The sequence below is a fragment of the Olea europaea genome, chromosome 1 (assembly GCF_002742605.1).
Source record: "Olea europaea var. sylvestris chromosome 1, O_europaea_v1, whole genome shotgun sequence".
NCBI classification, from domain to species: domain Eukaryota; kingdom Viridiplantae; phylum Streptophyta; class Magnoliopsida; order Lamiales; family Oleaceae; genus Olea; species Olea europaea.
In genome coordinates this window covers 31189838-31208813 of record NC_036237.1, presented here as the reverse complement: position 1 = coordinate 31208813, position 18976 = coordinate 31189838, and the positions used below count along the sequence as shown (strand labels likewise).

At 32.3% G+C, this 18976-nt stretch overlaps 2 protein-coding genes across 3 annotated transcripts; both read left to right on the top strand.

Annotated features, from left to right (window-relative positions):
- The first annotated feature begins 2792 nt into the window (after window positions 1-2792).
- Window positions 2793-4465, top strand: LOC111401066 (feruloyl CoA ortho-hydroxylase 2-like). Its single transcript, XM_023028611.1, has 2 exons — window positions 2793-3336; window positions 3585-4465. Exons 1-2 carry the CDS (start codon window positions 2831-2833, stop codon window positions 4159-4161), a joined length of 1083 nt encoding a protein of 360 aa, XP_022884379.1. The 5' UTR covers window positions 2793-2830; the 3' UTR covers window positions 4162-4465.
- Window positions 4466-10412: 5947 nt separating this feature from the next.
- On the top strand, window positions 10413-13113 carry LOC111401056 (serine/threonine-protein phosphatase PP2A catalytic subunit-like). 2 transcript variants are annotated; one of them, XM_023028597.1, is made up of 5 exons: window positions 10413-10650; window positions 11137-11175; window positions 11850-11933; window positions 12072-12143; window positions 12915-13113. In XM_023028597.1, exons 1-5 carry the CDS (start codon window positions 10543-10545, stop codon window positions 12981-12983), a joined length of 372 nt encoding a protein of 123 aa, XP_022884365.1. In that variant the 5' UTR covers window positions 10413-10542; the 3' UTR covers window positions 12984-13113. The 2 variants fall into 2 exon arrangements, 1 of the variants encoding a protein (XP_022884365.1); XR_002703916.1 differs by lacking the exons at window positions 10413-10650; window positions 12072-12143 and having other exon boundaries at window positions 11086-11224; window positions 12915-12990.
- The last annotated feature ends 5863 nt before the right edge of the window (window positions 13114-18976 follow it).

Below are 18976 nucleotides of genomic sequence, written 5' to 3'. Positions count from 1 at the left end.
ACACTATAATACATTAATGTTTCTCTTCATTTCAAGTTTTACAATGTAACTTTATATTCATTGATATATATTAGTCCTTATCTACGTTAAGGACGAGTTATTTGAAGAAATATGCTTTTAGGTAGGAAAAAATATTTCTTAATATATATATTTTTTAAATTATGTGTTGTAAGGATTCAAATTTCACGTGATTATTCACTAATTATATCCTCATAAAAACTACATGTTATTAAACTTTTAATGTATCGTAGTAGTTAAAAAAAAATAAAAAATTGTTCTATATGTAATGAGGTTTTAATTAAATCTTAAACAAGTATTAAAATAAAACCCATGACATCTAGCGCTCGTCAATCTATTACCGTTCGATGAACCCAAGGTATGAATGAAATATTATGTTTCATTATATTTTCAAGCATGATATATGAATCATTTAAACTTGATTTCAAGAAATGCTTATGATGTTTAGAATGAATTATGTTATGCAAGTTAATATTTTGTTTAATATACATGAATGTATGATGATTGGTCATTATATTAAAAGAACAAGAACAAAATGTATAATTTGTTATCACTAACAAAGATAAACCATAATTGAACATTTATGTGTTATACATGGCTAGAACTTATGAGACCACTAGAAATATTAGAGTTTTTCGACTAAATAAGATAATTTCGAGAACAAAATTAATTTAAGGGGGAATGGATGTAACACCCAGAACTTTTTTTAGTATTTTCACATGGGCTTAAACTTAATATGGGTCACTTAACAAATGAAATAATCCATGTTTAGATTTATCGTCACACTAAAAGTCCAAAGGTTGAAGCTTTCTTTTGCTCATGTGAACTTAGAATTTATCGTAAATCTTATTTCGGTCGAATATTTACGTACTCAAGAAGTTGATAAAATATATCAATATTATATTCATTTTGTAGCTTGTGTTGACTAATATAAATTGTTTCAAGAAAAAATAATTTTTAGACTAACCATATTCGAGTTATCTTGATAGAAATAAAAATATATATATATATATATTGTAAAATGAAGAATGGGACGTTTCTTGACAATTGGAAAGTATAAAGTCAATCATTTTTTTGGTAATTAATATAAAAAATTAACTTTTTCGACTTTTACACAAACATCCCATCAATGAATACTAATTTACACACTCACCATGATTGATTGAAATAAAGAATATGCTATTTAAATCCTCTAACGTGTGTGATGATTGGTATTCATAGTTAGTGACAAGTGAATACTATATATAAAATGTACGTGTTTTTTTTCCCTTTTACATACACACATTCACACGTGAAAACACACATACTAAAAAGAGATTATTTTATTCACAAACTGTTTTCAGAATTTTTGATATAATTTGAGGTAAGAAAAGTGCAAGTGGTTAATTCTTATTTTCTTGATATTTTTATAATTTTTAGCATGAATTATGTTAAGGCATTCTGGTCGATTTTTATGTTAAATTTGACAGGATGGACTGTTTGGTCAAAAATATTAAATTCTTCGAAATTGACCGTTAGATCAAAGATGTTAAATCCTACGAGATGGATCGTTTGGTCAAAGATGTTAAATCCTACGGGATATGAGGATTCTTAAGAAATTTTTTGAGCTCTAAATCTAAGAATGTTGGTATATTATGTCAGATTTATATTTATATCATGTGAATAAGAATGTGGACATATTTTTACCGAGTGTTTTCAATATACTCATTCTTACTACAAATTTTCAGGTCAGAACGAGTCGTGTGGATGCGTGGAAGATATAAAAAAAGATAAACATATTCAATTAACTATTTAAATGACATGCCTTTGAATAAATTAAACTAACTAATAAATTTTAAGGTAGAAAGACTTAATGTGTATTTTTCCTTTTTCTTTGATCCATTTGGCACCTGCAACACCATCTTGCCGCAATTCCAATCAATCCGCACTAACTTATAAAATTATTGTAAGAGTGTATTTAAAAATACCCAATAAGATGTGCATAGATTTCATAAACAATAAATTAAACACTCCATACTACATTACTTATGGAGTATATTGATAATCATGCGACACACCTATTAGTAGTGTTTTGAATTTTCGAAGGTTTTCACATTTCGTTATAAAGAACCCAATAGAGTTCCCATTCCGTTAGGTTAAACACCGAAGGTCCACTGACAATTCATGCATAAATCATTGAACATAAAAATGTACAGAAATAAACCACTTGCACAAAAGTATTTTACCTCGTTAGATCAACCAAATTTTTAAAAGAAATATGAATTCGCGTTTTAATTTCTTTTCTTAAATCTCTCTGCCATTGTGTTAAATTTGTGGTGAATAATGGGACCATCGCATGGTATTTATGGTTGAAATAATAAAATTTTGAAACAATTGAAATAGAGATGTCGTATTTCATTAAAATTGGTTAGGATAATTTTCAATATGTAGGTAAAGTATAAATATCTAAATAATTGCACGTTAAACCACTTAATCTAAAATCTTAAGTTTATTTATTTTAATTCAATCTAAAATAGGTACCAACCTTAAAAAAAGTCAAAAGCTATAAACTTTTGCATGCATGACTAATGACCGAAGTACATATTGCACAAGGTTCATATTTCTCTTTACTCACCACCACCCCTACCCCTACCCCTCCCTTATACCAATTGCTGGCATGAAAATTGCAAACAATCTAATTAACTGAGAACATAATTGAGTATATTCTTAGAAGACAAAAGTATGTATATATAGCCCTTCATGGCACTCCAAATAAGCCACAACCAAATCTTCTTATTTCAAATTCATATTTATCTTTTGCTCAGAAACAGTTATGGATCTTGCACTCTCTACAATTCTATCCGACTCGAGGGATATAAAAAATTTCGTTGTCGATGAAGGTCATGGAGTTAAGGGTCTTTCTGACATAGGCCTTCAAACACTACCCAAGCACTATATTCAACCTCCTCAAGAACAGATCTCTACCAGCACTATACTAACTGAGGAGTCCATTCCTGTCATTGACATGTTGAATTCGAATGAACAAATAATAGCAGATATGATATGCAATGCAGCAGAGAAATGGGGTTTCTTCCAAATTGTCAATCATGGGATACCAATGCAAGTGTTGGAGAATGTGAAGAATGCAACTCATAAGTTCTATGGATTACCAGCTGAAGAGAAGAAGAAGTATTCAAAAGGGGAATCGCCTACAAATAATGTACGCTACGGTACAAGCTTTTCTCCTCGAGCAGAGAAGGCTCTGGAGTGGAAGGATTGGCTTAGCCTCTTCTATGTTTCTGATGAAGAGGCTGCTGCATTTTGGCCTTCCATTTGCAGGTTATGGTGAAATTCTACGTCATTAATTTCCAATACATGTGGTCATGTGTATATGTATGTATGTCATCACGCATGTTTACACGATAGCAACAAAAAAGTAAGCTTTATTCTCAATAAATTTGATTGGAAATATGAATCCCTTACTAGCGGAATTATTTAAATTCATTCTTTAATTTTGTTTGGCCATACGTCGTCAACTTCAGTTTCCATCTACCAAGGACAAATTATTAACCAACATTTATCTGTAGGGATGAGGCATTGGAATACAGGAAGAAGTCTGAACATGTTATCAAGAAGCTGTTGGAGATTTTAATGAAAAGATTAAATATAACTTGTATTGATGAAACCAAGGAATCTCTTCTAATGGGTTCAACGAGGATTAACCTTAAGTACTATCCCAAATGTCCAAATCCCGATCTCACAATTGGTGTAGGGCGCCACTCAGATGTTTCAACACTGACCATTCTCCTACAAGATGAAATTGGTGGCCTTTATGTGAGAAAACTAGACACTGATTTTTGGATCCATGTCCCACCAATCGATGGATCTCTCGTGATTAACGTTGGTGATGCACTTCAAATTCTGAGCAACGGTCGATACAAGAGCATTGAGCACCGAGTGACTGCTAATGGGAACAACAATAGGATTTCAGTGCCTATCTTTGTGAACCCTAAACCTAGTGATGAAATTGGTCCTCTGGCAGAAGTTTTGCAGAACGGGGAAAAACCAATATACAAACAGCTTCTATATTCGGAGTATGTCAGACACTTTTACAAGAAACCCCATGATGGCAAGGAAACTATTGATTTTGCGAAAGTGCAGTAAAGGTGATAGAATACGGTAACCCCTTCTGCAACAGAAAGAATAATGAACAATAAGGGGAACTAATGTTAGCCAATCAAGAATTTAGCTCAAGCTTCGAATGATGCTAAAGTTTAGTTTGTGTTCTATATTTCTCTTTTGAAGAATAATAATGTTCTTCTCCACATACATAGGATTGGTGGTGGAGAGGGGTGTGTGTTTGTGTTTTGAGGTTTGGGGGTGGGGGTGGGGGTACGTTGTGCTATTCCCATATCTGTACCAAATTGTATTACTCTGTCTTGCATTATAATAATATTCACAAGAATATGGATGTAAATGTGTGTATATAAACACCGTTAAAGAGGTCTGACAAGTAAAAAAAGAAGGTGTGTTGAGCCACAAGATGGACAGCAACATTGTACTATGACTACATCAAGCTTCATAGGACGGACATAAATAGTATTTAAGTAAATCTCATAATACAGTAATCCAAATTAATCCAGTAAAGATACGTTACATGTCATAAACACGATATATTAACTTAAACAGAACATCAAGATACAGAAACACCACAATTAGGCGAAGGGTTCATTACAGAGAACTGGGTTTACCAATTATTTGCCACTACAACATTAGGATATCCTCAATCAGCATCATGACCTCTACCTTGCAAATCGTCGGGTCCACTCGGCTTCTAGTTCGTCACGCTTCACTTTGTCTGCCAAGTACAGGTGGGCCATACTTGGTACGGGGGGTTTATCTGCATGAGCTAAAAACTAGAAATTAAAAATTAATAAAAATATACAAGTGTCGCTAATTTAGCCTCTCTTTGGCAAATCTAAAAATTATTTATAAATAGGAACAGTAACAGGAATAATAATGGGTCCACGAAATGTGTAGATAATAAATGAGTAGTATTTATGACGTATGACTGAAATTAATGTCTGATTTGATAGAAGTTATAAATGATTTATAGATTGTGTATCCAAACGGAGGCTAAAGCCAGGAGTTAACAATTTAAAACTGCCTTCAATGCTCTTTCTTTTCCTCAACACTGCATCCAAGTAGGAAATCATCAAGCCAGTAAATCTGCAGCTGCACAACATTAAACAAATTAGGTTATTTATAAGAAAAATGATTTCGATAATTGAATCTTGTTACTTTTCTCGAATTCCAAACATTAGCTTGGATATCAGAAAAAGAAATAAAAACATAAGCTAGTTATAATGACTTAGAAACTTGAGGGCTGCTAGATTTCTTGGGTGCCAAAACAGCCCTCTTTTCCAAATGGGTTGTGCTGTGTGTACACAATGGTGTACACATAACTTTATACCTCACTCACATGAAGAGAGGCCCACATGTAATAAAATATGCGTGGGCACCTCACCATGTGAGGGGGGTGTAAAGCTGTGTGTACACCACAAGGTGTACACATAGCTTTTTCCTTTCCAAATAGGCACCCTGAAAAATCTAGGGCCTATGTGGCCTAGAATGAGAAGGTTATCCCTAGAAACTTTCGGCATTGAGGAAAGGTGTATGTATCCCAATTATGCCAAACCGACCAGTGTTTCTATCAAATTTCTTTCTCTATTATAAACATCAATTTTAAAGATTGTGTGCATTGTTTACATTACTGACACCTATTCCCAATAATTTACTCTCTTTATTGACAAAATGTTTTGATTTATCTACTATAACACTCTCGTCACGAACATATGTTACTCTACTAATAATAATCATATGTTATTGTAACCAATATATTTTCTTGGTTGTCGATTGATAATTATACCCAATACTTGATACTTTGTTTATTATTGGTTAAATATATTCACACTATAGTTTTTAATAACTAGATTATGACTTAATAGCATAAAAGGTTAATAACATTTACACATTATTCCATTTAAGCCTCAAATTATTTTTTTTCATTGTATTCTTATTCTCAAATTAACATAAATTGTTCTTGATTATGGATTCATGAGTTTTCTCTAAAATTTTACTTGAGATGGAGTAAAAAATCTCATTTATTCATTGTATTTTTTAATAAACAAAACAATAATACAAAATAAATACGATTAGATATTTGAATATCATTTTAAAGCACGATAATGATATTTTTGAACGAAAATATGATTAAGGACAACATTTTCTAATTAATAAATTGATAAAAATAAGAATGTGATGAAGAAAAAAGATAAGGATATAAGTGTGATAATTAATAAAGGTTAATGACATTCAATGCAATTAAAAATGTAGCATATTATAAAAAAAAGTAGTCATTATTTGGATTCTATTTTTTCGAAAACTTATTTTCCAATCACATATTCTCTGATAAATAATTTTATACATAAATCTTAAAAAAAAAAAAAAAAGCCTCTGTTTGATGTCCATTAAAAAAATTTTGTTTTTAAGTGCTAAATATTTTATTACAAGAATGTGTGGTTGAAATGAGCTTTTGAAATATGTTTTTGAATATGACAAATCAATATGAGCTACTTTTTTAAGTGAAAATTACACCTCTACCCTACTTTCAAAGATTAAATATTCTAAAATCAGGGTGAGAGTTTCATTATTCAAAAATCGGATGTAAATTAAGTTAAACTATTTATTCACCGCACCCCATCCCATTCATCTCAACTTTAGCCCTTGCTTGAGTCACATTATTTTCATATGAATGTATTTTTGAATACTGTATTGATGAAAAATGTGTGATTGAAAAATAAGGAAAAATAAATTATTGAAATGATGTCAAATCACTGCTTAAAAAAGTATTTTTGAAAGAATATGTGTCAAACAAGGAGTTAATCGCAAACCCTAATTTATTTCTCCCTCACTTCTCTCTCTATTCTCACTCCCCGACGATTTTCTCGACCACTTCTCTCCAGCGTCGCACCAACAATCAATCATTGTTTATGTTTGTAGTTGTCAACTTCGTGACAGCTCGCAACTGCTATGAACTTTATAGAATAGCAACATCGACACTGATGTTGCGACAACAGCAATGTCCACTTGGGTGGTGGAGACTGGACAGGTGATGGTAGGGATAAAACTAGTGGTGAGAGTGAGTAGATCGCTAGTATTTGTAGTTTTGGTGTCGAAACGGAGATGGAACCAACACAGCCTTAGTTGGTGGTGTTAGCTTCGGACGTGGTGGCGATCCCACTTCGGTAATGGAGGTAATAGAATTCTGGCTGTGATCTGGTGGAGATCTGTAGCAATCCGAAAATTTTAGGATAAAATTTATTTATTTTATATATTATATATTTACATTTTTTAAAGTTGAGGACTAAAATGAAAAATGTTTTAAATTTCTATTTTATTTGTTTCAAATAATTAGATATTGATAGAGTGAGATTTAGTATATCGATATTGGATTCATTTTGTAGGTTGTAATTAGTTAGAAGTCTTTGATTCGAGAAAAAAATTATTTCGGGTAAGAACACATTAAGTTAAACCCAATTGAAAGATAATAGGATAAACAGAATTTTATATAAGTTATAATTTCAATTCAATTTCTCTCTCCAAAACGTGTGAGATGGATATTGAATTTTATTTTTATTATTAGTTAAATATTAACCATTTTGAATTTGATGTGATAGCAAGTGTCCTATTTGGATAACTATGAATTTGATATTAAAATATAATCTAAATACCTAAACTTAGTTTTATCCAATAGGGTACACGTTTTCTATAATAACTCAACAACTTTTTATTATTATAAATACTATACAATGGTATCATATTTCACCACACCAAAAATTTATACACACGTGAGAGAGAGATATGATACTTTTGGAAATTAGAAGATAAGAAGCCAATTTCCAACCATTGTTGACTAAAGCAGAGAAAAGATTTTGGGCACGTGCATTCATATTTTGTTCAATAGTTTATTTTATTTAGCAAGATAAGATACTTTATGTTCAAGTTTTTTCGTTTCCTTATGCTTTTATATGCAATTAAATATGCATGGATTGCCGTGGACATTCGTTTTTCTTAAAAAAAGATATGAAATCCTACGGGATTATAAGAGGACCTAAGATGGGTGTGTCGCTTAATCACCGATATACTCCTCAAGATCAGAGTAGTATGAAGTGTATGATTTTTATTGTTATATATTTGTATATGGAAACTATATGTATCTTGTTGGGTGTTTTCGAATATTCACTATTACAAATTTTTACAGGTTAGTTTGGGTCGATTGGACTGTGGTGAATTGGTGACATAGACTGCCAAGTGAATCAAATAAAGGAAACAGGAAATAAACAAGTAGTTTGTTGTTATGCTATTTTTATTTATTCTTTTTATTGTTTGCTTTAATTGTTCAAAAGATTCACTTGTCTTATTAGTCATTTGATTATGCATAAATCTTTAGAAACTCAAATCCTATGTATTTAGTTTATGTTTGGTTGAAAATGAAGAATTTATTTTATTTGTGTCATTTCACATTTTATAAAAAGGAAAAATCAATTTTTCGTAATACCCCGGTGTTTATGAAAATATGGAGCATTACAAGATCTATAGCAGCAACAATCTAGCCGTGAATAATGGGATCTAGCCGTGATTTGCATCAGCGGCTATGACAAGAATTTGAGGGAAAAATATGGCTTTGGGCCACTGTGCAATATACAGTGGTTGACAGCTATTATACAATGTTTATTTGACGATGTTTATGTAGTGGGACGATGATTATGTAAAGTAGTGGTGTTTTTTGTTGGTTGATGTTGGTTTGTTTGGATGGTGGTGGGGCTGTTGATTGTTATGAGGTGATGATGGTTGTTTTGGCAATGGAATATTAGCGGTAGTGATGCCAAAGGTAGTGGTGAGGTGGAGGTTGTCACAGATTATTTGGTTGATTATGATCAATAAATAATATGTCACCGAAAATAGATAATTTGTGACCAGTAAATAACACGTAACTTGAATTTGTTAAGCCCCTGTTTAATCCCCATTAAATTAAATTAAATTACATTACATTTCATTTTTCTCTCTCCTATTTTCTATCACACAATCTTTCATAAAATAATATTACACGTAAATCAAAAACTTTTCCTTTTTTTTCAACCACTCATTTTTCTAAAAAATACTATTCCCCCATTTTCATTTTCAGGTAATGGGGATCAAACAGGGGCTAAGTTGTGACAAGTAATTTGATAATTTGTGATTGAAAAATAATTTTTGACTAATTAATTAGATATTTCGCGACTTGTAAAATTTGTGATTTGTGACCAATGAATAATATATTATCTATTAATTTGATAAATTTGTGACTGATGAATAGATTGTGACTTATAAAACTTTTGATTTGTGACCATAAAATAATTTGTAACCTATAAATTTTTTTTATTGCGACAAAGATATAATTTATGACCAATTAATTCAATAATTGGTGACCAAATTATATAGAATTGTGACTTTAACATATTTAATTAATAAAATATATGTTTAATTAATTATCTTATAAATTAAATTTTAAAAAAATCCAATTTTTGAGTTTCGAAAGGTGCATACTTAATCTTTTATATATGATTTTTTTTTAACTACACATTTTCAAAAAAATTATTATTCTAAATCATATTTTCGTAGGGATGTCCAACTAGCCGATTGGCTCGAACAGCCCCTCGACTCGTGAAAAAACTTGACCTGGCTCAGCTCGTGGCTTACTGGACCTAGCCAAACCCAATTTTCGGGCGACGCCCTGTACAACAAGCCAAAATGGTCTCGACATAAGTCTGTGTTTTGCCTGCAAAAGGTAGTACAACTTTACAGGGAAAAAAAAAACACAGCCGATTCAATAAGGCTCGAGCCTATTTTTTGTCGGGCCGTACATGAACCGCATGCTTCGGCTCACGAGCCCATTCATTCACATCCCTACATTTTTTCTAAAAAGGGGATCAAAAGCTCGCGACTTGTGCGTGGCCCGACTCATTTATGTCCCTATATTTTCTCTAAAAGGAGGTCTAACAAGGGCATATGAATATAACCGCCCATTAATATCTTGAGGGTGTTCGGTGGTATTAAAATTAGGCTTTTTAGTAGATTGTGATAAAATTTTTGAAATGTGTGATTGGAAAATTGTGAGATCTATAAAAGATGTGGTTAATATTGTTCATTTGACTTTGATTTAAATTAAAAGAAGATTTTAATCCAAACCACACCGTGTGATTTTGTCCAATCATTTATTAGCGGGTATTTTTGCAATAAAGTTAAAAAGGGAGGGTATTTCAGTCAGTTCACTCCACTATTTGGTTTCACCTCCACCTTTCCCACTACGACGACACACCTCTTGAGTTCACTTTTCCTCCACCACTCTCTGAAGCAAAATCGACGTCGTAATAGAACAAAGCCAATAAGTAAAGAACCCCCAAATTCTAGGGTTTCTTAGAGGGAGAGAGAGATCCAATTCTGATGGATGCATCGGTGCCATCGATTGCTCATGGGAACATCGACGAGCAAATCTCTCAGCTCGTGGATTGCAAACCCTTACCCGAACAAGATTTATTCTCATTTTGTTTTGTAATTCCTTAGGTTCTCGAATTTTGTGATCCGATTTGTGTGATTTGAAATTCAAGAATGAAAAGTGTGGAGTTTTAATTTTTTCAGGGCGCTTGGGTTGAATTGATCTGAAGTTTATTCTCAGATTTTTTATTTTTATTTTTATTTTTTAATGATTTAAATTTTAGATATATCGTTGCACATCTTTCTTAAGAGAGAAAGCGACGTTAACAATGTATAGTGCCTGCCATAATTATGTTTTCCCATTCTTTTATCTTATGTAAACCATTGAAACCAACACCAGGAGATGCATTTCTTTTTACTAGGAATCCTGTATTCAAACAGGGCATGAGTCGCATGACTATGCTTTGTCGCGACTATTTTCATTTCCAATTCACACATTATCTTCTTCTGTTTCCTTTTATATGGTCAAGAAGGTTGTCTGTTTCAAAGAAAATGGTATTTATCAATAGCTTTGTTCATGTGTAGGTGAGGTCAGTATGTGAGAAGGCCAAGGAGATCCTAATGGAAGAGAGCAATGTGCATGTGTGCCACTTTTCATCATTTTTCTTATCATTGCTGTTGCCAACAGAATGTAACTATGAGTTACCCGTGTTTCTTTCCACTGAAACTACTTTTTTTATTTCATTTTTAGATGATATATTGCTATTGCCACTGTAACCTTCTTGTCCTGTGCATCGTTGGAATATTTTCTTTCTAATGAGAATTGTCATTGTAATTAGTGGTTAGGCTTAAACTTGCTTTTCTGTGCTGACAGTGAAATTGAAGTCTTTGATCATATTTTTGTGACAAGCACTTTTATTACTGCAGGAGGCCTTTTACTAAGAATGATAGGAAAACCATTAGATTAATTCCTTGTTTTTCTTTTGAACCTATGTTCCTTGTGACGATAGTGTAAAACATATTTGCCCCTTCCTGAAACAATTTCTATCTTATGGAATGTAAAGTGTTATGTGCTAAAACTCAGGTCATAGCTGCTAGAGGAGGTTCTTTGCATGAGTAGCCCATCAACTAAAACCACCAATAGGAAATTACTTTATTTGCAGGAAAATGAGTTGAAGGACTTTTGAAAACTGAAATTATAATAGTTCTTTCTCCTTGTATGGTTCTTTATTGCTTATTTTGTTCAACACTGTCTAGTTCTTAGATACCTTAATGTTGACAAAATTTTTAACTGATTTCATGTTTCCTTATTATAGCCTGTGAAAAGCCCTGTCACCATATGTGGTGATATTCGTGGGCAAGTCCATGACCTTGCAAAGCTTTTTCGAATTGGTGGAAAGGTATGTGCTTATTTGCCTCTCTCTTGAAAGGATTAAGCCTCTTATGTTACAATTGTGTTTGTCCCAAAAAGATCCCATCCCTTATTATCTTAGCTTGAATTAATACATCTATCGTTGTCCTTTTTTATTGGTTGACAGTGTACCGACACAAATTATTTGTTCATGGGAGATTATGTCGATCGTGTATACTATTCAGTTGAAACAGTAACAGTGTGTTTCAAAATTTCCTATCTTGACTATAATCATGCTTCTGATCAAAGATCTCTAATGTGACAAGCGACGGTCTAGTAAACTAACTCATTATCATAATTCATATTTATTGCACATCACTTATTACTTTCTTCATCCGCCTGTTGAGCATAGGCCGCTTATAGGATGTGGGGTGTGGAAAATGTCTCTTTGAATTATTAATACACCAAAAAGCTCTGGGTAGAAAAGAAATTACCAGTGCAATCAGCAATATATTTAGAAATGTAAATAGTGGATTAGATGGAGACAAACATGTATCCTGTAAAGCAGCATATAAACCTGACAAAGCTTATTCAGATGATCAGTGTGGAAGTTTATAAGCCAAAATTTTGTGTTTCTATGCTCAAGTTATGGTATGATAACTTGCACTTGTCCTCCAATTCGTCAATAATGAAGAAATCAAAATTTTATAATAACTTCTACTTGCATTTGTATGTGCACATTTATCAATTGTGAATATTGTGTATTTCATAATTCACATTTGACTATTTTGGAAGATTTTGAATTGAAATGAACAACAATAAATTGCGAATAACAAATTATCAAATACAGTGAGACAGTGAAATGTCTATTTGTTTTAAGTTCATTAAAGAAAATTGGTTATCATGGTAGAATATGGATAGGTTTCACTTGTGGCAGACCTTATAAATTCCCAAAAAATTTGCCTGAGCTTGTGCGATCTACATACTATAATAGTTGTTTGATTCTTTTTTCATGCATTATTCTTTTCAGCTGTTGGTTGCTCTCAAAGTGAGATATCCTCAAAGGATTATTATTCTACAGGGAAATCATGAAAGCTGACGGGTATAATTCAATGGCTGCATTACTTGGTCACATCCTTTCTCCCTCCTGATAGCCCTAAGTGTGCTTCCTTTTTGTCTGTCGTTGTGCCTCAGAATATGTTACTTTGGCTTGAAATTATAATGGAAATTGTATTTGGTCGAATCTATAATTATTTTTCATTGTACATCAGACATAATGAAATGATTGTTCCTGTCTTTGCTTTTTATCCCTTTTTAGTCTAATGCCATTGAAGTCCTCTTACCACTCAATATTTTTTTTGAGTTTTGCACGAGGTATAATGGTTGGTGCTGAAATTTTCAATTTTTGCTGCAGATTACTCAAGTTTATAGGTTTTATGATGAATGCCTGAGAAAGTGAGTTTGTCGTTTTCCATATATTGGCTTACTTTCTAATAGAAGTGAGTTTGTTGTTTTCAATATATTTGCTTACTTTCTATTATCATAATGGTTTGATGTAGAATATTAAAATAACTTTCTATTATCATAATGGTTTGATGTAGAATATTAAAATATTGTTCTCATTCTTCCCTCTAAGATTCATGTTTATGCTTTCTGTTCTAAAAAGAAACGAAAAATAATGATAAGGAACACGTGTAATAAATTAAATCAACTTATATCTTATCCTGGAAGAACAATAAGTACACACTTGAGAGTTGCACTTTGCTTCTGCGTAAACCTTACGGGTGTGTTTATAAGTTAATCTAACAATTCCTTAACTTTTTTAGTGCTTTATGTTGCATGTAAGTTTGTCCCAGTTATGTTTTTGTGGTTAAGCTATACATAATTTACTCTTTAACTGTTATTTAACTTTTTTAGTGCTTTATGTTGCATGTAAATTTGTCCCAGGTGTTTTTTTGTGGTTAAGCTATACATAATTTACTCTTTAACTGTTATTTAACTTTTTTAGTGCTTTATGTTGCATGTAAATTTGTCCCAGGTGTGCTTTTGTGGTTAAGCTTTATATACTTGATCTCCTAAACATTCGACCAACAATATGGCTTGATCGTAATATCCAAATTCTACGTGCTTCAAATGTGTTCTTGAACAATACTTCTACGACTTTGAACTTGTCACACAATTGTGGTACAATATGTCTCCCTTTGTATGATTGTGCAATGTTGTTGCCTAACTTTGATGTTTGTTAAATTGCTTTTTAGCTTTAAACTTGCTTCTTATACTCAAGGCACATGCATGGTTTTGCAATTTATTTTTTAAATAATTCTTTGTCCTGCTTTTTTCTTTTTCTTGGTGAGTTTGCACATACCTGGTCATTTACATGTGTAATATGGCTAAGTTGTGTTGATCTACTTCTTGCATTGTGCAGGTATGGTAATGCCAATGTGTGGAAGATCTTCACAGACTTATTTGATTATTTCCCTCTTACCGCATTGGTTAGTGTAATTTCTTTATTGACGTAATGCCTACGAACACTGTTTTAAGATGTTATCTGAAAGACTACTGTTAATTTAGGAAGTGTGATAGGCAATCGCTTTTTTATATATCATCAGGGGACAGCATATTAAATTTCACTGAGACAGAAAAATGGATCTCTATACATGTCGGAGTGTAACTATTAAATTTTTTTTGGTTTTTGTTTTCTGCCACCTGTAGTCAATAAATGGGTTGAAAAGGACATTAGCAATCTACACATGACGAAGGAAAAAGACACAGTAGGTACTCGTGTGTGTTTATCAATTATGCCATGTGAACATGCTTCAAGCTGAGATAGAACGGTTTCTTCATTGCATATGTTCTTTTAGAAGCATAAATGTTTCTTTCAAATTAAAAATTGTTGGAGTGAAATTAAAATTTAAAACTCTTTAAATAGAAGCACACTATCACTTGTCATTCTGTAAGCCCACTTTACCTGGAATCTCAACACTTTTTAGTACATATCTAAGTTATACTTTCTATTATCATAATGGTTTGATGTAGAATATTAAAATATTGTTCTCATTCTTCCCTCTAAGATTCATGTTTATGCTTTCTGTTCTAAAAAGAAAAGAAAAATAATGATAAGCAACACGTGTAATAAATTAAATCAACTTATATCTTATCCTGGAAGAACAATAAGTACACACTTGAGAGTTGCACTTTGCTTCTGTGTAAACCTTACGGGTGTGTTTATAAGTTAATCTAACAATTCCTTAACTTTTTTAGTGCTTTATGTTGCATGTAAGTTTGTCCCAGTTATGTTTTTGTGGTTAAGCTATACATAATTTACTCTTTAACTGTTATTTAACTTTTTTAGTGCTTTATGTTGCATGTAAATTTGTCCCAGGTGTTCTTTTGTGGTTAAGCTTTATATACTTGATCTCCTAAACATTCGACCAACAATATGGCTTGATCGTAATATCCAAATTCTACGTGCTTCAAATGTGTTCTTGAACAATACTTCTACGACTTTGAACTTGTCACACAATTGTGGTACAATGTGTCTCCCTTTGTATGATTGTGCAATGTTGTTGCCTAACTTTGATGTTTGTTAAATTGCTTTTTAGCTTTAAACTTGCTTCTTATACTCAAGGCACATGCATGGTTTTGCAATTTATTTTTTAAATAATTCTTTGTCCTGCTTTTTTCTTTTTCTTGGTGAGTTTGCACATACCTGGTCATTTACATGTGTAATATGGCTAAGTTGTGTTGATCTACTTCTTGCATTGTGCAGGTACGGTAATGCCAATGTGTGGAAGATCTTCACAGACTTATTTGATTATTTCCCTCTTACCGCATTGGTTAGTGTAATTTCTTTATTGACGTAATGCCTACGAACACTGTTTTAAGATGTTATCTGAAGGACTACTGTTAATTCAGGAAGTGTGATAGGCAATCACTTTTTTAAATATCATCAGGGGACAGCATGTTAAATTTCACTGAGACAGAAAAATAGATCTCTATACATGTCGGAGTGTAACTATTAAATTTTTTTTGTTATTGTTTTCTGCCACCTGTAGTTAATAAATGGGTTGAAAAGGACATTAGCAATCTACACGTGACGAAGGAAAAAGACACAGTAGGTACTCGTGTGTGTTTATCAATTATGCCATGTGAACATGCTTCAAGCTGAGATAGAACGGTTTCTTCATTGCATATGTTCTTTTAGAAGCATAAATGTTTCTTTCAAATTAAAAATTGTTGGAGAGAAATTAAAATTTAAAACTCTTTAAATAGAAGCATACTATCACTTGTCATTCGGTAAGCCCACTTTATCTGGAATCTCAACACTTTTTAGTACATATCTAAGTTATTTTACCCCCTTGTTTTAGCCTTTCTGGTCTCTTAGGCAGGGCATTCTTTTGTTGATTTAGTACACATATCTTTTTTATATGTCCAGGTTGAGTCTGAATTTTTTTGTCTGCATGGTGGATTGTCACCATCTATTGAAACTCTCGATAATATACGAAATTTTGATCGTGTGCAAGAAGTTCGTCATGAGGGACCCATGTGCGATCTTCTATGGTCTGACCCTGATGATCGATGTGGTTGGGGCATCTCGCCCAAGGATGCTGGATATACATTGCTTATAAATCAATGCTAGTAAAGAACTCTTCACTTATCATGACTTTCCAATCCATATTGATGGTAAAGAAAATCCTTTTGTCCATCTATCTCTATAGTCAATGATGCAATTTCAAAAGAAAAGTAAGACCGATTACATCCATGCTATATAATACTTGCACTGGAGGAGAAGTAACAATCCTTATTTACATAACTAGTTACTAAACCTTCGAAATTATTTAGTTACGCTCTAAACATAATAATAAACACTTTTTTTGTAATCAAGAATAGCACCAGTCGGCACAACCCAAATTTTCGTAGTAAAGATGTAAGCTTCACTACTTGCAAAGATAGACATTATTTTTAAAAAGATAAAAAAAATACTACCTACAAAGGTAGACATTCTTCAAAAAAATTAAAAAAAAATAAATTAAATGCTTACTAATTCAATGCTCAAATTCATGAAACTCCGAGGCGTCGTCAAGAAAACTGGAACCCCATTAACAAAATCTGAAGAAAAACATCAAAACGTTAATAGTTAAAATTCATCAATTTCAGACATTGCTAAAAAAAAGGAAAATAAAAAAGGGGGAGTTAATAACGAGTGCGATAGTCTGGTTGTTATCAAGACATTAGAGGCAACAAAATTACTAGAAATTGATGCGGCTAGTCGTCGACTACAAATAGCATTATTAAAAAATAAGCATAACACACTTACACTACACACACATGTGTTTGTAATTAAGTTTAATTAAAAAGTGGCTTTGAAGAAGGCGGATTCCATGGGGATCCCTTCTGATGCAATAAGTGCATCAATCAGTTCAAAGCCCCCATTGTGTCTTGTGCTCTTATTTTCATTTTTTGTTTCTGCCCATGTAAAATTCAATCCAGCCTGCCTGTGTTGCTTTAATCTATGCCCAAAAGAAAAAAAAAATTAAAACCCAATTCAAAAACCCAACAAACTATCCCCATCCCTTTCCTTCTCCCTCTCCCTCTAGTGGTCTCTATCTCACATTGTTGTTCCATAGTCCCATATGCTTCTCTCCATCTCTACGCAGCAAGCCCTCCTGGCCCTCTTCTTGTTCTTCTCAAAATAAGGTTACTTCTTCTTGGATTTATTTCGTATATCCCTCTCCATTAATTTGCCTTCTTGTTATGTTTATCAGTTTATGCAGTAGAATTAATTAAGCAATAACTTTGACATTTATGATATATTTGCCTTCTTGTTATGTGTATATGTAGTAGATTTTATGTAAGGAATGAATATGAAATTTACATGACAAGTTTATTAAATTTTTCTTTCAATGTATCTCACAATTTGTGATATTAAAATCCGCCAACTTCTGCAACTATTGTGAATTCTGCTAATGGAAATTACACATCCAATATATGTGTGTAACCCCGTCAGCATCACTCATGAGTACTTTGCAGTCTGTAGATATGATCTCAAATTTTCAATTACAATCTTAAGAGGCTTGAGTATGTATATTGGCATGTCGAAAACAAGTTTTGCTCCTGAGGATAGAATTTATTTACCCAATTAGTTAATTTTCCTATAATCTTGTGTAATAAGTCATTATAGAGGATGTCCTTCTTAGAACCTTTATATATATGATGTTTAAGTTAACAAGAGATACAATTTTAATTTTTAAGAACCATTGGGAGACAATCTTTATAAGGATGAAGACCCTTTAATTTTTATTAACTATAGCTATCCATTTTTGTTTACTGAATTTAATAATGTCATTGGCAAACTGCATCAACTGTAGCTACCCATTTCACCTAGACATTTATATACTCCTATTGGAATTTTATTTATATCATTTTTTATTTTAACATAATTTTCTCTGTAGAGTTTGACAGATATGTAAGTCCAAGCTATACCTTCCATTAGCTAGTTTGCTGAAACAATTCTTCATCTTTCTATCAACTGATCAATATGAAACGAAAGTTTGTAATACACTTAATTTGGCTTCCATATTTGTATATCCACAATCTGAGCTTTTTGTGTTTTTTGGTACAATCAATTAGATGCATTGATGGAAATTACCCGACCTAGGAATATAAGTCTTATCAGTGGCCATGCTTCGATGTTCACTGCCCTTCTATAATGTCCAAGTTGTGTGCCTAATAAAGCAATTGTGAATGCACTGTCTTTTCCATATACTAAATTGGCCTCTATTCTAATTAGTTTGTTGACTTCTTTATAGAAATATTAAAATTAAACTTATATAACAATTCATGTGTAGTTTGGTAAGCTTGGAGCGATGATGTTCTGTACTATCTTCTAGCTTTGAGTAAGAACACGTCATTTGAGATTTTGACCTATTACGTGCAAAGTATGCAGTTGATCATAACTCAAGGCGTGGCTCATTTTTCATTCATGTTGGGGAGAGATTCTGAGAATTGTTCATAAATCAGATTATTAATTATCCAAATTTTATTTGTAAAGATAGGAAGATTGTAAAGATTCTTGAAGAAAAAATGCAACTT